The sequence below is a fragment of the Denticeps clupeoides genome, chromosome 3 (genome assembly GCF_900700375.1).
Source record: "Denticeps clupeoides chromosome 3, fDenClu1.1, whole genome shotgun sequence".
Classification (NCBI taxonomy): domain Eukaryota; kingdom Metazoa; phylum Chordata; class Actinopteri; order Clupeiformes; family Denticipitidae; genus Denticeps; species Denticeps clupeoides.
This window is the reverse complement of record NC_041709.1, coordinates 23,674,600-23,689,755: the sequence shown is the minus strand read 5'-3', so window position 1 is coordinate 23,689,755 and position 15,156 is coordinate 23,674,600. Positions and strand designations below refer to the sequence as shown.

Genomic DNA, 15,156 nt, shown 5'->3' with positions numbered 1-15,156 from the left:
TGGCTCCATCTAGTGGCGCTGAAGTAGAACTTCATAAGATGCTCATCAAAACCTTGCGGCAAATGGGAACATCTTTGCATCATCAACAGTTCGGAAACACAGTAAACAGAGGCTTTTAATTTACGATGTATATTCAGCTGTAAAATGTACAAAGCAGTCTTTAAATAAAGCAGTGTTAATCTGGACTAGTGGAGAAAAAGCAAAACTAATACAAAGTCCTTATAGAAAGAGGAAAGAGGGGGTGAAAAAAGAGAGGAAGAGGGGGAAGGGGAGGAAAGAAAAAAAAAAAAAAAAAAAAAAAAAAAAAACACACAACACACCGCCACCCTCCTCTTGGCATCTGCTACAACATGCTCAGTCAACATCGGTCCAATCAAGCGACATGTTGGAGGGGAGAGGCAGAACGAAGCACTAGAACCCTGTACAAGACTGCACCGAATATCAACGTACAAAACTTTGTGGAAAAAACGTAGCTTAAACAGCTGTTAAAATACACAACAATTCTTCGGGAAAGAGTCCAACTTCACAAAAGTGACATGAGACTGGTTTGTTCCTGCTGATGGGGGACTGTCATTCAGACAAGACACGAAAAAAAAAAAAAAGACCCTAAAGAGCATTTATGATGAGGGTTGGCCAGATAATCAATGCTTCTGATTATTCTGATGCTAAAAATGTTGACACTTGATTGACACATGGTTGTGATAAATACTGATCCACTTACAGGAATGAATAATTGAGAGATTTTAAGTAGAAATAACCTGTAATGAAACCTATAACCCTAAACTGAAACACACATGACCGTTATTAATTAACATCGACAACATAATTAATCATTTTTAACGAGACCCAAAAGATCAATTGTCTGCTCAACCCAAACATGTTCATGGTTCTGAAGTTTTTTTTGCGTTGAAGGCACTGGACAGCTTCTGCTCCCAGGTGGGTTGAGTTGGAAGTAGACGATGAGTCGGTTCCTGCGGCTCCGGCGTTCTGGGCGAGTTATACGGATTATACTGTGTGCTCCGGCACTGGTAATGGCACTTCTGCATTCTGAAGGGATTCGGGGCACAAGAACCGAAGACAAGGAGGAAGCCCTCAGATGTTACTTTGAAAAAAATTAATTTTGGGGTAGTTCATGTGACAGGCCCGCCACGCTCCTTTCGGCCCTTTCAGATCGAGGGTTTCTGCAGAGTTGACCAGTCGCAGCGCTGGGACGGACTGTCTGAGGTATGGCTACGTCTGGAGCGGGTGTGACGTTGCTGACGTAGAGTCACCAAATGCTGGTGTGAACACGCCATGGAAGTGGCTGAGGTTGGCTGGTGCACGTATCTGAAGTGGAGAAGTGAAGGAAGGGGAAGAGAGAACGAGGAGTAGGGCAGGGCGAGGCACTAGCGACACTGCTGACACTGTTTTGGCTGCTTTTGACACGGCTCCATGGTGACTGCGACACCAACACCGCTGCGCCCGGACGTCATCTGGGTGACCTCGGCCCACGAGTCCGTCTCTGGGTCGTAACACTCGACGCTGTCGAGGAACGTGCTGCCATCGTAGCCACCTGAAAGGAAACAGAGGAAAGGCAAATGGTAAATTTGGCTCTCGGAGAGAGGTTTCATCCGCTTTTCTCCTGTGCTTAGCAGGAGGCTTTGTTAGCCAACAATTTACTGGTATAACAGGTTTACGTGCGCTTCGCATATCGAGCGCAACCTATTTGCATGCGGTGGCTGTTGCTCCTTGCACAGTTACAAATATGTAAAAAAAATATTTGATAGTGAACTTTCAGCAGCGTTAAGCGTAGGCTTGTTTGCTGGTATAAGATGAAAGGCATAAATAAATAAAATCATGCAACACAAAAACCTTAATGAGGTTTTAGTATTAGTTTCTCATCGAGGTACAGACAACTAATAAAATGCTTGCTTCATGTTTTATTTATTTGTCAATCCCCTTTGAATTTTGAAAGTGAAAGCTCCTCCTGTGGTTGAAGATTGTTGTCCGGGCTGACATCAGATACTGATGAGAATTCCAACCCTCTCGACTGCACATCAGCTGGCAACCGCAATTCAATAAAATTGCAGTTTCGACTCACCCAACACGTAAATGCGTCCATTTTGCGCTGTTACACCCAGGGCGCTCCGCCGGTGGTTCATGTTGGAAACAAAACTCCAGCTGTCTGTCTCCACATCGTAGCACTCCACCGTGTTCAGCTGGTTGGTGCTGTCATATCCACCCATCACGTAGATGTGGGTCCCCAGGGCACACACACCTGGCCGGGGACACAGGAAGTTCAATAAAGAACCCGTGGTCCAGCACATCGACGGCAGCTGGTCGAAGTCTGCTTTAGTCTCAACTTATGTTTAAACATGGAGTAATAAAGCAAATTCAGATGAGCCATAATCATGCCAATTGATAATTGCGTATACACCGTTCGGACCATGTGACCTTATGTGGAAGGTTTCTTCTTGAAGACCTAAATTACCAAACAAAAGCCAAAATATATCATGTATGGTATTGAATTTCTCAATTTTCTCAAAGACATCAAGTTAAATTGCATGTTTAATTTGCCTTGGTCTTCCATCCCTTTATCGACTCCAAGTAGCTGTTGTAAAATGGGTGCATTTGCATGAAACTAGCCCATTTATGGCATGGATACATAGATAAAAGGATCAGGGAAAACCACGTCCCTATTCTATTTTCACATCTTATTCATTTTAACCTTTAAAACATTCTACTGCTCCAGTACAGTTGTGCCCAAAAGTTTTGTAAATGACACAAATGCTGGTTTTCACAAATTGAAGTATAATTACAAGCCTTCTTCAAAGCAGCTTCAAAGGCTTTTTATGACAATTACATCAAGTTTATGTAAAAAGTCAAGACCTCTGCAATTAACTTCTGGCCCAAATCCTGACTGATGGAACCCATTCCTTCATAATCAGTGTAGGGCTGCTGCAACAACGAATAGATTGAATCGATAAAAATCGATTACTAAAAGAGTTGGCAACGAATTTCCTAATCGATTTGTTATGTCGCGCGATGCGAGACATTTCATTATTAAAAAAAAAAAAAAAAACTTTATTTGAGCGTGGAGCAGAGTGAACACACTCGGTCTCTCTCGCACACAGATGCTAGCAGAGTTTGGCGCCTCATAGACAACGCGGAGCAAAAAAAAAAAAAAAAAAAAAACGAGCGGAGGTAGAGGACAGATACATGGCGGAGGCAGAGAAATCTGCGCAAAAATATGCAAAAGCGACATGGCACGGCACAGGAGCACCACGGCAATGATCCAGCACCTTTAACGCAAACATGTTGGAGTGTTTGATGAGGAGGAAGGGAGTTCAGCAGCAGGGAAAGTCACTACAGAATCCTACTTTTGTTCCATTTTGAAGCGAGGAAGGTAATGTCCCTGGTGCTGGTGTTTAACTTGCCGCGGAGGAGAACTAGACGGGGACTTAAAGCGCCACCTACAGGTGTGGAGGGGGGATGAAACAGCGTTCGGACTGTTCTCTGCGTCTCCGCGTGGACGACTCGCCTATTGTGTCCCTGAGCAAGACACTTAACCCTAAGTTGCTTCAGGGGGACTGTCCCTGTAACTACTGATTGTAAGTCTCTCTGGATAAGGGTGTCTGATAAATGCTGTAAATGTAAATGTTTACCAGTCATCCAGCTTGACAGGCATGACAAGTTAGCGTTAGCGCGTTAATAACAGTAGTAAAGCAGGGGTGCTATAGTTACTTTGCATTAAAAGACTAAAGACATGTTTTTATTCACTAGCCTTTTTTGGACCATTCATTTTTCAATCTGTTGTCATGTATAGCTACACTACAAAAAAAAGCTTTTCTTACCTAGTAATTTTGTCTCGTTTCCAGTCCAAATATCTAAAAAATCTTAAATCAAGATTACTAGACAAGAAAAATGGCATGAGAAAATTAAGTGATGCTTAAAACTTCTGTTTTAATATTATATCTCATTAAGATTAGTTTTCTTACCCCATTGGCAGATAATTTTGCTTGTTATAAAAAAAAAAATCACTTAATTTTGAGATGTTTTATCAGAAAACAAGACATAATTTCTTATGCTATTTCATGTGTCTAGTAAATGTATCTTGATTTAAGATTTTTTAGAGATTTGGACTGAAATCAGTACAAAACTACTAAGTTTTTTTTTTTTTTTATCCGATTCTACGATTAATAAAAAAAATAAAAAAATAATAGTTAGTTGCAGCCCTAAATCAGTGCTTTGAGTTTTTGTTTGTCCACCCGCCTCTTGAGGATTGACCACAAGTTCTCAATTGGATTAAGTTCCAGGGAGTTTCCTGGTCTTGGACCCAAAATTTTAATGAGCCACTTCATTCTTACTTTGGCCTTATGGTGCTCCATCGTGTTGAAAAAGACATTGTTCTTCACCAAACTGTTCTTGGATGGTTGGGAGAAGTTGCTGTCGGAGGATGTTTTGGTACCATCATTTATTCATGGCAGTGTTTTTAGGCAAAATTGTGAGCGAGGCCATTCCCTTGGATGAGAAGCAGACCCACAAATGAATGGTCTCAGGATGCTTTACTGTTGGCACGAGACAGGACTGGTGGTGGCGCTCATCTTATTTTCTCCAGGCAATCATTTTTCCAATCCCTGTACTTTTTACAGAACATCAGTTGTCCTTGATGTTTTTCTTGGAGAGAAGTGGCTTTCTTGAACCTCGCTCCTTGAAGTTTTTGATGATCTGCTAAATGATTTAGATGCAATCTTACTAGCAGCAATATTCTTGCCTGTGAAGTTCTTTTTATGCAACACAATGATGACCACACGTGTTTCCTTGCAGGTAACCATGGTTTACAGAGGAAGAACAATGATTTCAAGCATCACCCTCCTTTTCAACAACTGATATTCTAACTCAGTCAGCATGACAGAATGATCTCCAGCCTTCTGCTCCTCAACACTTACTTGTGTTAACGAGAGGATCGCTGATCTCAGCAGGTCCTTTTGTGGCAGGGCTGAAATGCCGGTCCTTTTGTGGCAGGGCAAAGAGGAACTTTGCGTTTTATCTGATCACTCTTCATAACATTCTGGAGTATATGCAAATTACCATACTTTGTGAAAACCAGTATTTGTGTCACTCAAAACTTTTGGCCACGACTGTAGAGCCACAGCTGTACACTGTGTAGGATGAGCGGTGTCTACTCTATTCTGAAGCTGTTCACAGTCAAGTTGGAATGGCTGAAACGCATGCCAGGACCATTCGTTCAGGAGAAATGTCGATTTGGCTGTAGACCGGACCTTGTGGTTAATTAACGCTGAAGCTCAGTGATGAATCAGATATGACTGGGGGAAAAAAAAAAAAAAAAAAAAAAACTGGTGTGACAGAACGGCTATGAATCAGCAGCAAACAGAACCACCTCACCGGTGCATCGCCTGAAGTAATCTACTTCCTCCAGTTCCCTTGCTTGGGCGTACACAACCTTCCACAGACATGCCGCACCAATACCTGTCTGCTGACGTCACTTTCCGCCTTCAGATAATTCTAGAATACGACTCATTCAGGAAGAAGTTCTGTTCAGTTACAAGAGGCACTTTGAGCCAAAACAAGGAGTGGGTTCCCATGATGCACACAGGAAGATGTGTAATGTGCTCAGCAAAGACCATGGAATGTCACATGACACCCATTTATTCAGATAAAACGCAGCTCGGGCCTGGCGATATAGCCTAACAACAATATCGCAATGTTTTTAATTAGGGCACACACTCTTTTTTTTCTTCATTTCCTTTATATCACTGGAGAAAAAATAATTTCCGATTGTACGGCACTGCACTCTGAAACCCATGGCGTGTGCTCCTGAAGAGCGACCCAGAAATGTGGCCAACGTGCGGCAAACTGACACTCGATGAGCTCCTGTGGAAAAAGTTGAATTTGACCTCTGCGCTTTGTGACAGAAACAAGGAACAGAAGTGGGCTTGATAATAGCAGCTATAAAAAGTTGTATATAGTGATTTAATTAATCCGTATCATCTCACCGCGACACTGGCGAGGAAAGATGCGCATGCGCCAGGACAGTTTTCCGGATGGGCGGGGAAGTGGAGCTGTCAGCGTTTAACGGGTCAGGGAAGCGAACCTCGAAAGCGAAGTACATGCTGTCTATTTAACAAATATTTGAGTCTGTCAGTATGACAGACCATTTACTATTGTGCTGGGGATACGTTTTTGGCTCCCTGAGGGTAACCGTTGAAGCTAGCCACCCAGAAATCGAGGCGAGGCCGAGGGCCTCACCGAGTCCTATGCTCTGACATATGGGACGAGTTGGTGCCGGCAACGGGGGTTTAAAAAATCCGCGAAAACTGGGAAAAAGGCAAAAAAGGTCATGTGTTACATTCAAAGCTGCCATGCTAAGACCGTGAAACGCACAGAAACAACGGACAATATGACATATTGTTTGTTTTGGTAGGTCATACGGTCCAGCCACAAATCGTGTTCAAAGTTTAAAAAGTACGGTTTACTATTGTATAGAGGAAGCCATTTTCAGCTTCCTGTGACCAGCCATAAAAGCTAGTGACACGGGAGTCAAGGCGAAGGCATATTAATCTGACATATTGGATGTGTCGCTACCCCCAACAGGGGTCAGGAAAACCTGGAAAATTAGAAAACAAAAACAAAAAAGGCCACGTGGCTTCCACGCTAAGACCTTGAAACGCACAAAAAAAAAAAAAAAAAACCACATAAAATTACATATTGGTTGCTTCGTTGGAGACAAAATCGTGACCAAACTATTAAAAATGTAGTTTTTTAGAATTTGCGGTGAAAAGGTTCACAGCACACACACGCCTTTCAAGTCAGGTTTGACATATGCCTTGGCTCTGTCGGACTTAATTACTCAAAAAGCGTTTTATCCTAGTCCAAAATTTGACTTTTTTTGGACTTCGTGTCAAGATGGTTTGACGTACAATAAAGATTTTGATGTCTCGTAGATCTGGCCAAGACCGATGTTTTGACATATGGTTTGTCTCTGATTTACGGATCATGCAGTTTTGGAAAAACAAAAAAAGTGTCAATGGGCGAAAAAAGTTTATTTATTTATTTAAAAAAAAAAAAAAAAAGATTATATCTGACTTTTTCAGCACTTAATGCGGGTCGTACCAAAGCACGCACACTAGCATGCTAAGATATCAAAAATGTGTACTTTATTGTGTGAGGTGTGCTATTACTTTTATAAGTGATCGGAGTGGGCGTGACCGAGCTAGCCTCAAACAGGGTCATTTTCACATTGAAATGCATTGAATGCTAATTTTAGCATTGGTAGCATTTGTAAAATGGGCCCCCTTTAAAGTGGTACTGTGACCGTGTCATTGCCAGCAAAGGGCCCTACAAGGGGTACTGATACAGCAGCATCATCAACACTATCTTAAACCAGCAGCTTCATTAGGATGCCTGTTCAATCAGCCACATTGTTAAGACCACCTGGTCCTTTGACCACTTTATTAGGGATGCCCGGTCCCTCTGGCACTTTTTTAGCGACGCCCGGTCTGCCTGGTTCTTTTGGCCACTTTATTACGCATGCCCTGTCCTTCGGCCACTTTATTAGGGACGCCCGGCCCTTCGGCCACTTTATTAGGGACGTCTTGAGCTAACATTCTAATTTTTTTAACATGCTCCAAACATGACAACTTGGCCAGTCCCTGTTAACGTTTTTGGTGTAGCATGCTAACATTAGCATGCTAACATGCAAATTTTTCAAAATGCCACAAGCGTCACCAAATTTTACGTGACTCATCTTGGCCATGCAATGTTTGCGTTTTTGATGTTAGCATGCTAGCATTAGCACGCTAATTTTTAAACATGCTCCAAATGTCATCAAATTTAACATGACTCATCTTGGCCATGCCCTGTTAGCATTTTTTTATGTAACCATGCTATCATTAACATGCTATGTTTTCAACATGTTCTAAACGTCACCAAATTTCACGTGACCGCCTGCTCAATCAGCTACTTTAATAACACTACCTGATTTTACAGCTAAGACCAGCTCAAGAGGCCATGCCCGCTCCAGCGAAAAAGTCCGGACAGGCCCATCTAAATTCCCTCTGGAATTTTGGTTTCTAGTGTTTGTTCTTTGTGATTAGTGATTTGTTCTTTAGGTCTCAATATAGTAATTTACTATATTGCATGTGGAAGAAGCAGAGATACATCAAGTATGTGCAATAAATCGCCCACCCCTAGTTCAAGCCATTAATATATGTATATAATAATATCTACATTTATAGAAATCCTGTAAAATTAGCAAAAGAATTTGATTGCAATTGTGATTATTTTAAAACTGTTTTCATGTCATGATAAAATATTGATTGAAGGAGGAGTAGTTTTTAACAGTAATTTTATCAATGCATTAATTTTGTAAAAGGATGCCGCCTCCCTCACCTGCGCCACTCCGGACTGTGTTCATGGGTGCCAAAGTCCTCCACTCATCCTTGTCAGGGTTGTAGCACTCTGCTGAGTTGAGGCGGTTCGTGCCATCGAAGCCACCGACTGCGTACAGTAGCCGGTTGATGACCGCGACGCCAACGCCGATGCGCTGCGTTAGCATGGGGGCTACCGACTGCCAAGCATCCCTTTCTGGGTCATACCTGAGGGTCACAAACATGGCTGCCACTTCATTTCAAAAAAGGAAACCATCACAGGTCTAAACCCCATATTGGCTGGCTGCAGTACAGCTTTTAGCGCCGCCTATCTCCATATTTCATTAACAATGTTTAGCCCTTTCCCATTGAGAATTGAAACGAGTTCAGCATTCGGTTAAAGATGGAACAAGGTCTGGGTATTCACAGCAGCTATGAACAAATACCAGATTACAGAGTACGATAATCCAGATAGCAAAGACGCCTGACCAAAATGAAAAATGCCCTAGGCTTTTCAGGATTGTACTCGTGTAGTCTTTGGATTGGGGACGCAGCAACAGCGCAACTGAGACACCTAATAATTAATTCTTCATCCGGCTGCTCATTGTGAAGTCACGTCATGTGAACAAAGACAATTAAATAAAATGTCAGTTAATTTATAGAAAACTTTATTTTCTGGTTTCTCAAAGTGCTACTGACTATTCCGTCTGCACTATATAGGCCAAGGGAAAGTGAGACCAGGTCTGTAACCAGATTAATTAGGCATTAATAATGAACACATGGTAGTGGAAAGTGGAAAACGATCCCTTCGGAACAGGATCGGTGTAAAAACAGTGTCTTTACACAGAGTGTTTGGAATGCAAATTAACAGCAATTAAGATGAATAATGATTTCGTATTATTACAAATCAGAACAGTACATAATTTTAAGGAAAACTAAAACATATTTACTGCAAGGTGCAAAGTCAGCAAGTTATGAATTGCTGCGGTAGAGTGACTCAAACTATTACCATCAGTCCCTCAAATGAGGACTACTGAGGAACGCACAGCCTCTTAAAAATGCAGCTTCTTTCCAATACATCCATGTGCTTGGAATGCATTATCACCATATTTTCAAAAGAACAATATTCGTGTCTGAAACCAGTGACCACATTATCTAGACGTTTTGTAAATTGCGGCTATGAACGGCGTAATTTTTAGATTTCAGTGCCACCCCTTGATGAATTTTTATATGCACCCAAAACACGCCGATAGTATAATTATGTTTGGACGTTTTAATGAGAAGGATCAGTTTGGAAATTTCACTAACAAAGATTGTTTTTCGCTTTTTGAAACCATATTTGGAACCACAGGGTTCCTGCAGCTCTGCTGAGCTAAATTAAAACAGCACTCACTTCTCAACACTGTTGTGGTGGATGCAGCCGTGCGAGCCGCCCACGGCGTAGATCATGCCGTCGATGACGCCCACGCCGATGCGGTTGCGTGGCACGCTCATGGGTGCACACGGCCGCCAGCAGTTGTTCATGGGGTTGTAGCAGTCCAGCATGTTGGAGTCCATGTTGCCATCGGGGGCGTTGTTTCGGCCGCCCACTGCGTAGAAGAGGCCGCTGATCACACAAGCCGCCAGGCCGCTGCGGGGAACCTGCAGGTCGGCGAGCCGCAGCCAGGCGCCCGTACAGGGGTTATACGCCTCCAGGTAGCTGAGCGACTGGCGGAAGTAGCCGCCGGCGGTGTAGATGACCTGGGGCACTTTGGGCGTGCGGCAGGTTATGACTTTGGTGGGCTTGTGGAGGGTGAGGTCCTGGAAGATCTGCGCCAGGTAGTCCTTGCACTGGGCGTCCCATTCGTAGCGCTCCAGCTGCAGCTGCAGGAAGTGCGGTGTGAGCGAATGGCAACGCACCGCCTGCAGCAGCGCTTGCACGTAGGGCCGGCGGTTCTCTCGGTCGTACTGCACCCAGTCCACGCAGGCGTGGAACACCTCAGACTCGCAGCGCACGTTCAGCTCGTCGCGGCTGATCAGAGTCACCAACTGGCAGTGTGACAGGTTGAAGAACTCCTCCTGTGTGGCCACCTAATTGAGCAAAGAAGGAAAATTGAGTTGAATTGAGCTGGAAAAAGAAAGTACTTTCATTCCAATAAGACAAACTAATTTATGACCACAGGAATCTAGAACCCATGTTGCTTCTGTAAACTGGGGAAGTTTACTAAAGTCACAATAATCTTAAAACCACTTATTTTTCCAAAACCAACAGAACAGTGCTGACCTGCGTATGAATTAAATATTAACTAAAATGAATTATGTATTAATAATCAATGGGAATCACAATGAAGCACTTGCTTCACCCAACGTCACCCGAACCAACAACTCAAAGTCTAAAAGACGTTTTCAGTTCACGGACCTGGCTGAAGTTCATGTAGATGTACTCGCGTGCCTTCTGGTGCAGCTCGGTGCAGCCTATCTGCTCGGCGAAGTTGGCAATGCCGATGGCGTTGCTGGGGTCCAGCTGCTGCACCAGGAAGTCGCAGCAGGCCTTCACCACGCTGTCGATCTGGTACATGACCGCGCCGTTCATCACGTGGATCACGCACTTCTCCCCTACAGAGATGCTGGCCGTATAAGCGAACTCAATCAGGCGGCCCATCACCTGGCAAGAGTTGTGAAGATGAGTATACAGGTCGCTTCAAAGCAACAAAAGAAAGAAAACGAGCTCCTTCCATCGCTGCGTGGTCCGGTTTTGATGCAGGTGCTCCGACAACCTTCCCATGAGTACCCATGATCTCTCTCTGCAATTTGATCTATACTAGTTCTTCTTCTGGATCAGACAACATTAGTTACTATTATTTAGTTAGCTACACTCCTGCACGCCCTCTCAGATCTGCAAATGAAATTAGACTAAAAATTCCCTCTTTGCGGGGTCTCCGATCCCAATCGATCTGGTTCTCCTTTGTTGTCCCTGGCTGGTGGAATGACATGCCCTGCTCCATTCGACTAGCCGACACTACTACCACCTTTAAGAAGAAATTGAAAACCCACTTGTTTAAAAATGATTTCAAACGAGTCTAAAACCCACACACAAAAAAAAATGTCTAGCACTTAACAATTCCCGAGCATGTTCTATTCTTGACAAATTAGGCCTTATCAGGGCTCTTAGTTTTGTAACTCACAATTTATGGAAACTGAATGGGAATTTCTGGTGTCTTCCTCTTGTAAGTCGCTTTGGATAAAAGCGTCTGCCAAGTAAAGTAAAGGAACATGGACCAGCCAGAGATTCTGTCAGAACTTTTGGTAGGTTCTGACCACTGATGCTATGAAAAACTGTTATACACCCTCACTTCTGGTTAGAACGTGGCGTCAGACGCACTTACCTTAGGGTGTATCCCCTCAATAGGCACCACCTCCATGCCACATTCCTTGAGTCCATTGGTGAACATGGCCCTGAAGACGGGTGAGGAGGAGGCCAGGACCACCTTGTGCGCCACAAAGTCCACAGCCTCCAGGTCGTTGTACTTGACGCGCAGCGTGACGTCGCACAGCTGCCGCTCCAGCCGCAGCTCGTTCATGATGGCGAAGGCGGCACTGGTGTGGCTCGCCAGGGTGTAGCTGAAGACGCGGTGGCCATTGCGCGTGGAGGGCGTGACCTCCGCCTTGCATTCGGTCATGCCTGCTGCTGCGTACATCCTCACCGACGGCAGAACGGAGGGGCGTTCATCCTTGCGCACTGGGGCAAGGCGAGGTCAGAGGTAAAAGGCGGTCAATGGGTGTGGCTTTTAGTCAAACGCTGTTCTTTCCCAGTTCAGCCCAGTCTACCCGTAGCCTCCTGAACGTGAATGCAGATAACGGGCGCTAGCTGCCACACATGTCTACCGGAGCGGCCATTTCCCACCTTGAGCGTGAGCATGAAGCGCGTCTCAGAAAGCGCACCGGGGAACAGAGGCCATGAGGACAGAGGCTGACTAATCGATAAAATCGGGCTGAAACGGGAATAGGCCTTACATGGAATCGGGGAACGTCTCTTTGGTAGCTTTTAGTTCAAATTTGGCGCGCAATTAAAAAAAAAAAAAAAGTTCAAAAAGTTACTAGACGAATCTGGACAATATTGCAGTCAAGGAAGTCAACCGCTGGTTGAAGATGGTTCCGTGACCGGTCCGTTCCTTTCGGAATTCACTAAAAGTACCTCTCCTCGGTAAATCTGCGAAAAAAAGGAGGGAAAAATTAGGAGTAACACTTTCCAAGCATGTAATAGTTATAGCAAATCGCGTTGCTAGATTATCTGCACATTTGCCGTGAGGTCATCTGTTAAATCTCCCAGAAAGCAGGGTGTGTGAGCTGTCACTCATGCCTTCAGGCTCCTCCCCCTTTGTTGATAAAAAACATTACTAAAGTTAATCAAAAATGGCTGGGTGGCAACCCAGCAAGCAGCCACTTCCTGTTTCTGTCTGTGTCTGTACATCCTGAAGTGACGTTAGTGTACACACACAAAAATATACTTAATGGTGGGGAACGATGGTCACATTCTCTATTGTTGCACTGATTAGTCTAGGCGCTCTTGCTGAAGTACAGGAGTAAACTATACGGTTTACTTTTCTACAAATTAAAAGTCACTCATTGTAAACTGCAGAAGGAAGTATTCCTGAGCCAGCTTCCACGCTGACGAGAATGGGCCGATCTTTACGCAACTCAAGATTTGAAGTGGTGAAGGAATGTAGGTGTGCTACAGGTTTTTTTTTTTTATATGTATATAGAGTGATGTCTCCGGCACCCACGGCTGGGTCTCCGACAGCGGATAATGAGGGTGGGCTTCTTTAAGGTGCCCCTGTAAGGTCCACACACATACTTGCTTCCCGAGTTTGGACCACACAAGTAAATTTTTTTTCTGGGAGCATCCGGAGAGTGAAAGGGATTTACAGCCCGATCCCAAAAAATGTATTCTGGATAGACTTGAGTGCAGCATTCATGGGATTATTTCATCTAACAAAACGCAACACTACACACATGGATGGCGTTTTATTTCACTTTCAATCAAACCATAAATAAATCCCTAACACAACCGTACAAAAGGTTCTTCTGTTTTGCTTCGACTTGTGAAATGTAACCTGGACGGAACTTCAACAAACTTCTGATGCGCCACTGCGCCTTAATGACTTCAGTATTCCTGCTCCGATCAAATGTGGGACAGAGGTGCCGATCCGGGTGACAGCGGGTCACCGGTGACTCGCCGAATCCGGACCACAGCACGAGCAACACGGGCCCGGACCACAACTCGTTCCGTTTTTACCCAGTCGGGGACAAAAAAAAAGACAGTAAGCGACGTCACCGCTTGTACCTCGGCGTGAAGAGAAATCGCCACAGCGGCGGGTCAGAACGTCTCACGGCGTCAAAACCGCTGAAGCCACAACGCAGCGTCACAGACGCGGTTACCTATACGAGCCGACGGGCAAACGTGGACCGCACGACAACACGCGACTCGCGGAGGATTTATCACACGGGTCAGGACACGCGTCGTTGCCGTGAGACGTTCGGCGGGGCGGCGGAGCTACTCACACTTGCCGCGCAGCTCCTCCATCGACGTTCCTGCTCCACACGGGCGCTACGGGCAAAGCTGTACTCACCATGACTAAGCATAGTGGCGAACCCACCGACGGCCTGTCAAAATAAGAGTCCCGTCTGCCGTAACAATGTCAAAATAAGAGTCCCGCTCACCGGGGTTTAGTTTACATATACATTTACAGCCCTTATCCAGAGCGACTTACAAACAGTAGTTACATGGACAGTCCCCCCTGGAGCACTCAGGGTTAAGTGTCTTTCTCAGGGACACAATGGTAGTAAATGGGATTTGAACCAGGGTCTTCTAGTTCATAGGTGAGTGTGTTACTCACTAGGCTACTACCACCCTAGTTAAAACAAGGGTCTGCTCTGCCATGGTGATGTTAAAATCGTTAAAGAGTTAAACAAGTAACCCCTCCAACATTTAGTGATCAGAAAACTATCCTGCTTCCTGCTATCTGACAGACAGGAAGCAGCAAGTGAGGCTGGGGGAGATCACTTCACGGTCCCTCAGTACTGGTGCCCCTCAAGGATGTGTCCTCTCCCCACTGCTCTTCTCCCTGTACACCAACGACTGCACCTCCAGAAACTCAACTGTGAAACTCCTGAAGTTTGCAGATGACACCACTGTCATTGGGCTCATCCAGGATGGTGATGAGTCTGCATACCGACAGGAAGTTGAGCGGCTGGTACTCTGGTGCAGTCAACACAACCTGGAGCTGAACACCCTCAAGACTGAGGAGACATCCCTCAACATTGCCCCCCCTCACCATATCAGACAATCCGGTGTCTATTGTGGAGACCTTCAAGTTCCTGGGCACCACCATTTCCCAGGACCTGAAGTGAGAGACCAACATCTCCTCCATCCTCAAAAAGACCCAGCAGAGGATGTACTTCCTGAGGCAACTGGGGAAGTACAGTCTTCCACAGGAGCTGCTGATCCAGTTCTACACTGCGGTCATTGAGTCTGTCCTGTGCTCCTCCATCACCGCCTGGTATGGAGCAGCCACTAAACAGGACAGGATCAGACTGCAGCAGACTGTACGGACAGCAGAAAGGATCACCAGTGCCCCCCTGCCCTCCATCCAGGACCTGTACCTCTCAAGATCCAGGAAAAGGGGACGTTATAGAAGCCTGCAGACCAGGACCAGCCGACACAGGAACAGTTTCTTACCCCTTGCCATCTCCCTCCTAAACAGCTGATACTGTAAATCACCTCCATCATTGCACACTGCACTTTATG

General features: G+C 45.0%; 1 protein-coding gene across 2 annotated transcripts; it reads right to left on the bottom strand.

The window, feature by feature from the left end:
* Positions 1-295: 295 nt before the first annotated feature.
* keap1b (kelch-like ECH-associated protein 1b) lies at positions 296-14,015 on the bottom strand. Of its 2 annotated transcripts, none has more exons than XM_028973154.1 (7): positions 13,911-14,015; positions 11,735-12,558; positions 10,768-11,013; positions 9,763-10,439; positions 8,392-8,597; positions 2,081-2,257; positions 296-1,552 (listed from the first exon to the last, which is right to left on the bottom strand). In XM_028973154.1, exons 2-7 carry the CDS (start codon positions 12,044-12,046, stop codon positions 1,386-1,388), a joined length of 1,785 nt encoding a protein of 594 aa, XP_028828987.1. In that variant the 5' UTR covers positions 12,047-12,558; positions 13,911-14,015; the 3' UTR covers positions 296-1,385. The 2 variants fall into 2 exon arrangements, with proteins under 2 accessions (XP_028828987.1, XP_028828988.1); XM_028973155.1 differs by having other exon boundaries at positions 10,801-11,013.
* Between the last annotated feature and the right edge of the window lie 1,141 nt (positions 14,016-15,156).